At 38.8% G+C, this 12454-nt stretch overlaps 1 protein-coding gene across 3 annotated transcripts in view; it reads right to left on the reverse strand.

Moving 5' to 3' along the window:
• Window positions 1-12454, reverse strand: part of ARID1B (AT-rich interaction domain 1B) — a 325120-nt gene that overhangs the window by 66159 nt on the left and 246507 nt on the right. For all 3 annotated transcript variants that reach the window (XM_059467474.1, XM_059467473.1, XM_059467472.1), the window contains one exon: window positions 206-385. In XM_059467474.1, coding sequence (XP_059323457.1) covers window positions 206-385 — 180 coding nt within the window. The remainder of the gene's footprint in view (window positions 1-205; window positions 386-12454) is intronic.

The raw sequence follows: 12454 nt of genomic DNA on the forward strand, positions 1-12454 counted from the left end.
GGTGCTAATAACAGAAACAGTTTCTTCCACCAGGTGCAAATCCACCTTTGGATATAGCTTAATTTGTTCAGAATTTTTTTTTTACTGAGAGTGTTGTGTGTGTGTTTTTGTTGTTTTTAGCATACATACTCACATACACAATACATATATATATTGTAAAAAAAATTATATAAATTATTGTACCTATCACCAGCAAGCATCTTACCTTGTGGTCCATACTGGCTCATCTGAGGCCCATAAGTACCACTTGAATTACTCTGCTGAAAGCTACCAATTCCAGGATGCACTTGACCTCCAGGTGAAGGGTGTGGTGACATGGAAGGTCCAGTTTGTTGAGGTCCATACTGTGACATTTGGGGATTCCTCTGTATGCCTGCCATAAAACCTATAGGGAGAAAAGCACCAAAGAAAAAAATAATATTCAGGTAACTGTTCTTTATTTAAAAAAAATCTTTGTCATAAAAAAAACTATCCCTCTTTAGTTATTTCAGACTAAGAATACCCAGAAAACTGCTGTTGTTCATCCAAAGAAAACCAAACACATCTCCAAGTCAGCAATCATGTCTCAACCACTAAAACATGTACATAAGGTTTGAAAACCTTTACTTGTAAATGAAGACAGGGCAATCCTGCTTATTTACAAATGGGTGTCAATTTTAAAATTAAAACAACTTCTAGGGAAAAAAATAAAGGCAATTATATGCACTAGTTAATTAGCAGTACTAGGAAATTTGCCTGATGACTTATGGTGGGAGTATCACATCTTCAAAATTATACGTCGCTAGCAAAATGCCTCACTTCAGCATATAGAAACCCACTGTAAATACTCCTCTATTGCCAACAAACTTACCAGAGCTAAAATTTACTTCTATGTGATGACTAGCTATACTAGCCAGAAATAACAGTTGTTTTCTTATCTATTTATTCTCTAGGTCCTTCTTCTAGTCTATCTCCTGCGCATTCCATGGCATTCTCTCATTTTTCCTTTTTGTAAATGTATTAATGAATCCCAACTTAATTTAAGGTTCAAAAATGACAGCATGAGACCTAGTGAAACAGTATCAAATTTAGAAGCTTCACATGAAGGAACAGAACTAAGCCTGTTAAATGAAGGAAGAAGAGGGTTTTGAGGTGGGGTTTTAAAGTTTTCATGAACTGGGAAAAATCCTGCAATTGTGCCCATGAAATCTCTGCGTAGGGATGCAGGTTTTCTGATGTTTTATACCCTGAAAGGTTTTAGTGCTGCTTTGAATGTTGAAGAGGATGTGCTGGCAAAATGTAGTTTTTTTGGGGTTTTATTTCTGGAGGAAATCCGCTTTCTTTCCTGTTCTGCTTGCATATTAAATTTCATCTTTCCATTCCCCCGCGAAGCAAAACCCGCACATAGCACAGGCCAGCCCTGGCTGTGCTGCCACCGTGCCGGGTGAGGAGGGAGCCCTGGGGTGTAGCCACATTTCTCTTCACAGAGAAAAGCAAGGCACAGTTCTTCCCAAGAACATTTCTGAGATTCACATTCTCTGAGCCGCAGAGAAAGAAAACACAATTCTTATCATTTGCTGTGCCTGTGTTTGTGCAAAAGAAGAATGCAATATGGAGACTGTTTACCCAAAGTGATGGTGTTTTGTTTCCTTGGCCTGTCAGGGCCAAGTGTGTGTGTGTCAGGACTGCCGGGTGACAGTCGCGAGATTCAGTGCAGTGTGTGCAGTTGTGTGCAGGGTTGAACGCTTGGCAGAATCAGTTTTAGATGTATGGAATTATATAGTATAATAAAGTAATTAATTAGCCTTCTGATATCCATGGATTTAGATGCATCATTCTCTCCCCTCGTCGGGGCCCTCTCCCCTCGGGGCTTTAGTGCCCCCCATACAGCGTTGCTATACCAGGGTGTGGCACTAAAGGACGACTCTCCCACAGGGCCGGGGTGTCCCCCCGCTGGGTAGCACCAAACATCACCCCCTTCCTACCCCCAGACACTCAATGCCTGATTCATGGAGAAAGGTAATTTTTTCTGACCCATATCCAGACATGTGATCAGACTCATAACTGTAAACACTGAGGTGCAGGTTGTAAGGAGAAAAACCAGGAGGTGAGATGACTTTGTATCCCTTGGGCACAGTTCTTTCGTGCTGTGAACAGAACAACCCATATTGTGCTAAAACTCCAACTGCAAGATTTGCTGAATATGCATCAGTTTTTCCTGATCTTTGTGCAAGCCCCAAGACAAGGAACTTGATCACACCTGAACTGCAAAGTCAGAGCCTGGCACTTGCTCTGGAGATAGAGCAGACATTGACACGCGACACAGCAAAAAAACTGAGTGCAAAATGGCAGCTTGGAAACTGGTCTGTACTGGTTGGAAAACTCCACACTTCTGCAAAGGAAAACTGTCATGACCTTCTCCATTTAGCTTTATTTTGAAACAGACCCCTTGATTTTTAAAGCAGTTCCACTCTGGGCACAACTCTTATTACAAGGCCTATGTCTTCTGCTAACAGCGCTGTAAGTAATTTAGAAACCTAATACAATCTTATGTCTGTACAAAACCAAAGCCCATGTTCCTGACACACACCATATATATCACTCTTTTGGGATCCATTTGAATGAAGAAATTTGTACTAGTCACACTAAGGTTTTTATTATAAAGATAATAAAGTTACTCCTGTGTCTGGTATGGAAGTGAGGGGGCTTTTTCTGTTCAGCTTTTAATCTATATGAGGTAACGTTCCAAACATTGCACTAGTGATTAAGGTTTTTCAGCCCCATTATTATTGCAAGGAGTACTTTTCTTAACACCACAAGGAAGGGTGATATACTGAACAGCTACTGGTATAGGAATTTCCAGTAGAGATGCAGAGGGACTGCTGGTTGTTGAAGCTAATGGAGAACATGGAGCAATGTCTAATGAAAAACATGGAGATTATCAGTTTTAACCAGCTCTGTTGTCAAAAAGGCTTCTAAACGGACCAGAGTAATAAGTCAAAAATAAGTGTTTCTACTCAAATGACCTCTTCTTCAATAAACTCCTCCTCATTCATTTTGGATGCTGTGGAATGGACTGTACAGCTATGTGTACAGTCATAAATAAAACATGCCAGGAAGAGAGTGGTACACTTGTGTCCATCCAGATAAACCTTCCCACTCAGTCCTGGTAATCTTATCTGTATGGCTTCTGGGCACAGTCCCTTGTCCTGCCTTATTCATGCTCTGGGCTGCGGCTCAGGAAACACTGGCCAAAACCAAGCTGAGGGCATGCCAGTAACTCAAGAGCAGAGATAACTGTCTGATAACTACTCAAACTCAGGCTCTAGCCATAGTTTAATAAAGATGTTGATTAACACAACAAAAAAGGAACACACTCCTAAACTGCTTTTGATGTGAGGCATGAGTTTCATCATCTCAGAGGGTGTAGGATTCCTCTCAAATCAAGGCTGGCTTTGCTATTTTCTCTTGAAGGAAGATAAAGAATTAAGGAAAAGGAATCCTGAAATTCAGGAAGAATATCTATGCTATACTATGTTCTGCTACTGTCTGTATGGTACACTGAAGTGTGATGTTAAAACAGGACATGTTCTAACTTCTTTCCAGAGAGGAGAGGAGTCCTTTCAGCTATAGATGAGATGTGGAGTAGCAAAGAACAGTTCTTACTGTGATCTGGATTCCATTACAATATAGAGGAGCCTATCCTCATCAACCTCCATGAGAGCCCAGTCATCATCCAGAGATGAGTGTATGAGTATGAAGTGTTTTAAGTATTTGCAGAAAGCTCAGATGTCTTAGAGAGAAAAGGGTTCCCGGTCAATACATTAACATTCATGCATCATAAAGAAAAAAACAACATCAATTCTAAAAATCTTATCAAAAATGAAAGGGAGCAGCTGGCATACATTCATTTTTCCTTATTTACACACATTTTCCCTAGTGTTCAACTTCATTTTATGATACGAAAAGAAATAAATTTTCTTTCCAGAAAATTAGATTTAAGATAAAGTTTTCTTCTATAAAGAATGGAAGTAGGATTACATTAGAGGTGCACTGGAGTAATGGCAGTGAAGTGATTCAACAGCCAGACTGCATCTGACATGTCAACCCCTGTGACAATAAGGTGGGTTGTTTTTTGTCTTTTAAACTGCTAGGAAACAGCTATGAATTAAGCCTTTAAAATTGTAGTGGCAACATACTCATCAGTGAACAAATCTACTCCCTTCCCTTAATATTATTAATTGATAAAAAGAGGTAGAGGTGATACTTTACTTGCCATCACAACAAAAGATTACTTACTGAAAAAACACTTGAGTGGGTTTTGGCAAACTAAGCTATTTCAGAAGTAGCTGAATAAAGTGACCCTGCCAGAAGCATTCTCTTCCTTTTGAGTTAGCTTTTATAGTACATTTACACATGTGAAGAATGACTGTATTAACAACCATGCAGAGTCATCTTTGCAGGTTTGGGTTTTTTTTCCTTTCAGTGGAAGAGTAGCATACTATTAACAATTATCACACTGTAACAATAATAAAGTATGTTTGCATGTTCAAATTGAACATACATAGAGCATTTAAATTGTCAGGTAGCATTTTATTTTTCTTCCCTTTTTAGCAAAATACAGAGAAAAGTAAACCAAGCAATGCTCATGCTAGAAGTGGTTCTTCTCCTTTGATGCAGGAAAAGAAAAAATGAAGCTTCTCTTGTTCTAAAGAGCCCTAACACCTGGTAATGCACATCATTTAGCTAATACCACCAATGATGCCTTTTTAAAATAATTTAAAACCTCGTCCTTCCCTCAGGCATATGTATACACAAAACAGATATACAACAGTAAATATTACTAAAGCTTCATGAAATTGTGCTCTAAGGTTGTCTGCACATTGACCAGTACAAACCCATCCGTTTCTTGAATACTATCACCTTAGCACTACCCATGAAAAACACCCACTGAATGTGCTGGGTGCTGCTGTAAAACCTCAGATGGATTCTTCTGATATTTTAAAATCTTTGCTTGAATATGAAAAAACCTTACAGAAAAGTAGAAGGTCAAACAAAAAGGAAGTGACTGCAAAGGAACAGGTTATTGCATATCAGTTGATGGTCAGCAACTTTACTGGCACACACTTTAACCACAGTCAATGAGAGGTCTTTTGATTTAGCCAGGAGTAGTCCATTGATTTTCATGAATGAATGAAACCTGGAAACACGTGCAACCCTTACTCATTATAAGCTCACAAAAACTTTGGAGTTTAAAGTGCTAGCAGATCATCATTAACTTATGCATCTGGTAAATAAAAAAAGAGGAAAGGTACAACGTGCAACAGTATATTGTAAAAATGAACTTACCTAAGAAAAAGGTACACTGGGCTACAGCTCTTTCTAGAGGGCCATGCTTAGTGACAGAGCTTGGGACCAAAACAACTCAGGAACCTTTCTGAGTAAGGAACAAGGAAGTTACCCTTGTTCAAGGGCAGAGGCTAAAGCAAGGGCTATTACTAGCTAGACAGGCTTATTATTCTGAAAATCATGGAATAAGAAAAGTAGAAACAGATTGGATGCACACTCTGATGATCAACTAATTAGGGAAAAATAACATAAAATCGTGTACTTATGAATCAGCTCAAAAAAATTAAGTATGGGAAGAGATATTTTCCACTACCTCTAAAGGAAAACTTGTGTGTGGGGAGAAACACAGAAATTTCCAATGCTTGGTATTTTACCAAGACACTGGTCAGTACCCTTGAGAAAAAAGAGCAAATGTTTGCACACCCATGACACAAGGTTTTGGCAGACCTTCCCTCTTCAGACAGCGGTTTGTGTCGTATCCACTCTCTCAGGATTTTCACCAGAGTACACAACAGAACTGTGTCGGATCTAAAGCAGTGACTCCCAAATCTAGCTCATCTGTGGATAAACAGCACTGAGACAGACATGTCAGGGTAAAGCTAAACAAATGAAAAGCATTATTCTGTGATTTGGCACCCTGTTAGCACGGCAGGATGCTGAGGAACATCACAGTGACACTGAAACTCTGCCCAGCCAACCCATTTCAGATGGCAAGGACAGCTCAGGAAGGCTTTGGACTGGTGAACCATGTCTGGGCTTTTGCCCAGCTAAACATGTCCACAGTCAGCACCTCAGAGCACTGCAAGGAAAGATCCAACAGAACACAACTCACACATCATTCATGTGCTCTAGTAATTGAAAGAGTTGGTCATTCTCATATAAGGCTGTGACACCAAAACCCTAAATGCAACCAGGCTGTCTGCAGATGGTACTTGAACAAGCATCTTCACATGGTGTGGTCAAACCTGGAGATGTGTGGCTTCCAGACAGCAGGAGCTAAGAAAATACTGTTGTGCCATCGCTTATGGGGGGCCAGCTCTACCTGGGCATAAACTACTTACTGTCACTGACAAAGAATGGCATAGTACCTGCCCCTAAGTTGCTACTTAAAATAAACACTGAAAAGGACACAGTGAAAGAGATTTAGGCACTGAAAAAAATCTAAGCAGTCAAAAATGTTATACAGGTCTAAACAAATAACAGCAATGAAGAAACTGGTGAGGGTTTAACCCATGTACCAGAAAAGAAACTAAGTTAATCAAGTGAAATCATGTGGCATAAGATTTCTCTACATTCAAGATACCTCAGATCCTATTTTTATTTTCCAGAAAGCAACCTTATTAACATATGCCCAGCTAGACCTGTGTTTGACACACACAAAGCATCTGACTTAGCAATACACTCCACAGGGTGATGGGTTGGTGAGCATGAGTGCCTGAGCTTGACGTGTCAATCTCATTTAGACAATGCAAATACTAAGTCTCAATATTCCTGTCAGTTAATAGGCAGATAAAAGATATAAGAAATCAAATAAATAAAATACCTGCACTGCACCAACACAATATCTTTGGACATAATACTTTACAAAAGCTAAAAAAAGTATGTAAAAATTCCTATTTCTTCCTCCAATCACATTCTGTTTTTTTTTATAAAAAATGTTCCAGAATGTTTTTAGGAAAAAGTTCTTTGAGAAAAAAGAGTAAATGCTTGCACATCCATGATACAGTTTTTGGCAAACGTTCCTTCCTCAGACATTCACTCTCTCAGTTCTTCTGAGAACTCTTCTTCTTCTAATGAACTGCTCTTCTTCTAATTAGAAGTTCTTCTAATGTTTCTCCATTAACCATGAAAAAATATAATCAAGTTTCTACACTGAGCTCTTTTTTTCAGCCCACATAAAAACCCACATAAACCTTGCCAGCTTCTTCAAGTCCATCAGAGCACCACTAAAACCATCTGAACTTCTCCCGGCTAGAGTACCAGTGACATGATTTCCCTTTGGTATCTGGACAATTTATTTTCACAATGGCATCTGCTAATATCTGCAGTACAACCAACACATTTCTTCACATCCATTTAACAAAGAATGTTTCTTTGCTTATGTGAAACAGCAGTAAAGGAAAACATCATCATAGCAAAATTAGGATTTCCTGCAAAGATCACTGCAGTATTTCTTGCTTCCACAAAAAGACCAATGTTCTGTTTAAGAAAAAGTGCTGGACTGATTTTATTTTTCTTTAAAATTATTTTCTTATTATGCTTTAATATCTATCTTACAGTCTCCTCACTGTTTATTTGTCTGACTGCTTCTCTTCACAATGTGAATAGCTTTGGGGAAGATGGAAACTAATGACCTAGCTAAGGTTTTAACCCAGACCCCCTAGTGTTTTACCAGCTGTGCTATTAGGTTAACTGGCTGAATCTCCTCTGCTTCTCTCTCTGATATTACAAAACCCAGTCTATGTATAGCATGCAATAATGTTTAAATTTTTCCCACCCCTAAACCTCCCTCTGCTACTGCCTAGCCTTGAAATTCATATAATCTATCATTGATAAATTAGAATCTGGGGAAGGATCAGACAGATTACCCAGATGGTAGCCGAGGAAGAAATATCCAACCTTTCCTAATGCAAACCTTGCATAATGCTCTATGATGCAAATTTTAAGTGCTATGCTGAGGACAAAGAAAGGAAGACATTTGTGGAGATGTTCATGCACAGCCTAAACAAAACCCACATTGCTCATCCACCATTTTACACATCATTTGTTACTGTAATATACCTTACAGAATATGCTTTTACTATGGCGCTTGAAAAATCAGGGTCACAGTGACTTGCAGTACAAAAACACCCACCCTGCCCTCCCAGCTGCCCCCGAAGGGAATCCTGAATTTCAGGAGGTAGCTTGGGCTGCTGGAATTAATTTCAGCAGCAAAACAAAAAACCTGAGGATTCTGTCTGCTTTGCACAATCAACATTTTTCTAAGTTTCCCTAATAACGTGCACTTAGGAAAATCATGGAGGAGAGCAAGCAAAGAATGGCATTTTACACCATGTAATGTGCAAAGCCTGCAGGCTTTATGGTCTAAATTTCAGGTTTGAAAATTTTACCTTCCCCAGAGACTACTGTTCAAAGGTTCCCTGAATCAACTCAGATCTTCCTTTTCATGAAGTAAATATATTGAATATTGCTATATATACTTTGTGGACAAGACTAAAATATATGTGATGTATCTTCTGTTGCACACATGTAAAATAAATCATATTGCTTCTTTCAAAAACACAAAATCACTGTGTTGTCCTCAGTGCCAAAATGCCTTTGCCTCAGTCTTATTTTTACCATGATTTATGATTGGACTGATTTTTTCCTTTCCTTGTTTTGCAGCTGTTCCCTGATGAGGGTTTATTCTTTTGGGATCCTTTGGGATGGTAGGAATTATCCAGTCTTAGCTATTAATATATACATTACATAGACTTCAACTCACTGTCCTGTATATTAATTTAAAAGGACATAAAGGGTCTTAGATCAGAGGTTGTTTATTTTCACAGAAGCTTCATAAAAAGGTTAACTTAGGCTCTGAGTGTCCTGACCACCATGGTGCTGTTGAACAGGCAGACCACAGGCAGCTCCCAGTTTACAGGCCACGATGGGAAGCTCTCCCAGGGACAGGGATCCTACCCAGTAACTTCACATCAAGTGTGTGACAGCAACATTGACTCACTCTGTCAAGTTCTTCTTCAGAAACTGCTGTAGCTTATCTTGCTCCCTGAGCCCAGAGGCAGGGAATTTGATGGCTGCCTAATGAAGTCAGTGGAAACTTTTCTATTGAGAAGTCTCTCTGCTGGCAACTATATAAACTCTCTCAGAATAAGTCAATTCTGCTCCCTAATGTCAAAAAGAGAATCCCCAATTTAGTTTAAAAAATGAAATAAAGATTCATCTCCAAGTCTAACAAGATTTAACATCAGCAAGAAGAGTGCAATGACCAGCTGCTAGTATACAAAATTTATTTGTTGAGAACTGACTCTGGGTTTTGATTGTACAGATATTATTACCTACTTCACATCTGACTTCTGCACTTTTGCTGTCTCCCAGCATGGCTTACCATATGTAAATCAGACCCTTTTGTCCTTTGGTTCTTCTTGCAGATGGCCTGCTGTATATTTAGCATAGGTCACAAGTAATCAGATCAACCTAAAGCTGAGACTGGCTGGTGTATGTCTGAAATCCAAGTACAGTCTGGAACCAGCATCCTGAAATGGCGATTGACTTCTTTAAGAATTAACCTGTTTTGGCAGAGTAACATAATTTCTAGTACTTTTGGGCAAGAAAAGCAGGTTTTCCTGAAGCAGGTTTTTCTGAAACACTTAAGAAACAGACACAAAACTATGCACTCCACAGCTCAGAGAGAAGAATAGGAACTTTTCTTCCCAGTGATGTTGATTACTAATCAAAGTAGACATATTGTAAGCTTTTTTGCTATGCATTGTTAATCAAAAGAGCAAAGAAAAATAGTGTGTACACATTTTAAAAACCTGCTTATCACACTGACACTACACTTCAGTGCACTTCCACTTTTACAATCCAATTAAAAATACAGAGGTGAAAATAAATGATGGCCCGATTTTTTTAGAAACTGTCAATAAATTTAGCACTCACTAAGTTGAGAAAGTAATGTAGCTTTTTGAGTCACCAGAAAAGCTTGGTGCCTGGCTCTACTGCAAGGCTCTGCCTTCACATACAGACCTGCTCCGTGTTCTCCTTGGCATCATGTTCCTACTTCATCACGTGCCTTGAGATAAAAAAGGGATGCTTTACAGAGCTAGTGTGACAGCTCCTAAACCCTGCCTTTCCTCCTTACATGATGCACTTTTTCTGTTTGTTGAGGGCACAGCACCTCTTATCTCAGTTTTCTGGGCATGATTTCTGCCCAGCCTGGCAGAGTGCTCCTGCACAACAGACAGAGCTCAGTTCCCCTGCACTGACCCACTTGGAGAATGCTGTGTGCAGAAGAGGCACTCAAACATACCTGTGGCTTTGCACTCTATGCATGTCTCAAGCATCTTTCTTTAAGAGCCTGAAATACTTCAGTCTACATCAAGTAAACTTATTACCAAGTCTGATTTAACCTTAAGTGGTGTCATCGTTAACATGGCAAGCAGAAGAATGTTAATGACAAGAATCATTTTATTCTCTAGCTTCTCAGTGCTCTGAATAGATCCCAAATTCCCAAATGAGAGCAAAAAACGTATTCTCAGGGAAAAAGTCCTTTTAAGATCTAAAAGCAAACTACAGTATCTTTCTTGTTGCAATAAGAATTCTTTGATCTATTTTCTTCCTTCTGGTTTCCCTTTTTAAGAAAAAAATAGATTTCAGGGAAAAGAATCTCTACCACCAAATGTCAGTATTAAGCCATAAATCTGATCAGGAACTGTAGGTGCAAAACATCTGATTGGTATTCTGTGTCTTCCACACAAGCAAAACCATTTATATTTCGTTAGAAGAAAATGCATGACAGTGGAATTTATGTAATGACTGTGTACAAATAAGCATGCCCAGAAAACAGTTGAAGGGGAGAAAAATACCTGTATGAAATCTAATGGGTAAATTAGGGAATTTTAGTTACAGGAATTCAGTTGCCTCTTAGTGTTTGTAGGGAAGCACAAAGAGAACATCAAAATGCCTGATCACATCCCATCTGTTACAACCTCTTACTGGATAACATCTTGACTGCCAAAAAAGCTATTTAAATTTACTACATTGCAGCTACTGATAAATATCACTTCTGTGAAGATCTAATACTAAATAAGGACAAGATCTGAGGATAAACCTTACAAGCAGCAGTGTCAAAAAGATCCAAATTTTGCTTAGTGTAACACCTGTACTCTTAGGAGCGAGCAGCTTTCAGGGACTCCTTGTGCCTGATTGTGATATGTTTTTAATGGAGCACACAACTGTACAACACTCCTCAAAAGCTGGATGTCAACAATGGAACAAAATAAAGGTAGAACAGAAAGAATGACATAAAAAAGAAAAAATGAAAAGGTACTAGGAGAAGGTGATGGAGAAGGCGGCAACTTCTATTCAACAATTTTGGAGGTGATTACTCCAGGCACTGTCCACATAGATCTGACAGGCACAGAATGCTGCCATGAAACTGCCTCCAGCAATGGAATACATTTTGCAGCACATCACAGCAGCTGCAACGGCATCAATTCTGCTTGCAATCCATGTCCAAAAAGAAAAGTTCTCAGTGGTCCTATTTCAGCATATCTCAAGGACTAATTAAATCCTCATTACAATCTTCTAATTATTCCAGTGCTCTGGGATTTCGCTCCACAAGTCCCCAATGGTGCATTAGATGAAAAGGGTTAAATAACCTGTGTTGATTTTGAGACTCCAGATCTATTTCAGACCTTTAGCATATCATCAGCATTATCATGAATATTTAACTATGTACCGCTGTGAAAATTATAAGGGGAAAACAATTAAAGATTTTTTAAAAATTAATTCTGACCCATATACATTTGCACTAATAAATAAGGCTTCTTTAAGTATCCCCATTATGAGAGTGCTTGCTAGAGTAATAATGTAAAGTCATTAACTGTTTTCATTAGATTCAATGGTTTTCAGGAGCTCCCAATTCACTATTTTAATATAAGACTGAAACCTGACATCTACATATCCAACTGCATAAGCATGAAAATACTGTTTAAAAGCAGGTAAGTTTTCTAAGCTTTTTCAGAATTACATAAGGAACCATTCATTCCTGCAGGGGTAAAAGTGCCTATTTCAACATTATTATGACAAATATTCTCCCAACAGTGCTTGCACAGGTGAATGTTCATATAAGCAGACAGAAATCTCTGTTAGTTTACAAAAGTAAGATTGGGAGTATAAGCTAATGGCCAGGACAGAGGTTTCTTTTTCAGGCTGCAGCATCAGGAAACTAATTTAGTGGGTCAATTGCGATGTGCTGGGCTTTTATTTGATCCCTAAAAATAACTTCAAACTCGTTGAACACTTCTGGCTACTAAGGACATCCTCAAACTGCAGCTTCCAAAACTCAAACAAATAAATAGATACAGCTGAACATGGGGAAATCAAGTGACTGTGTACCTCAAGT

This window comes from Ammospiza nelsoni, chromosome 3, assembly GCF_027579445.1.
Source record: "Ammospiza nelsoni isolate bAmmNel1 chromosome 3, bAmmNel1.pri, whole genome shotgun sequence".
NCBI classification, from domain to species: Eukaryota; Metazoa; Chordata; class Aves; order Passeriformes; family Passerellidae; genus Ammospiza; species Ammospiza nelsoni.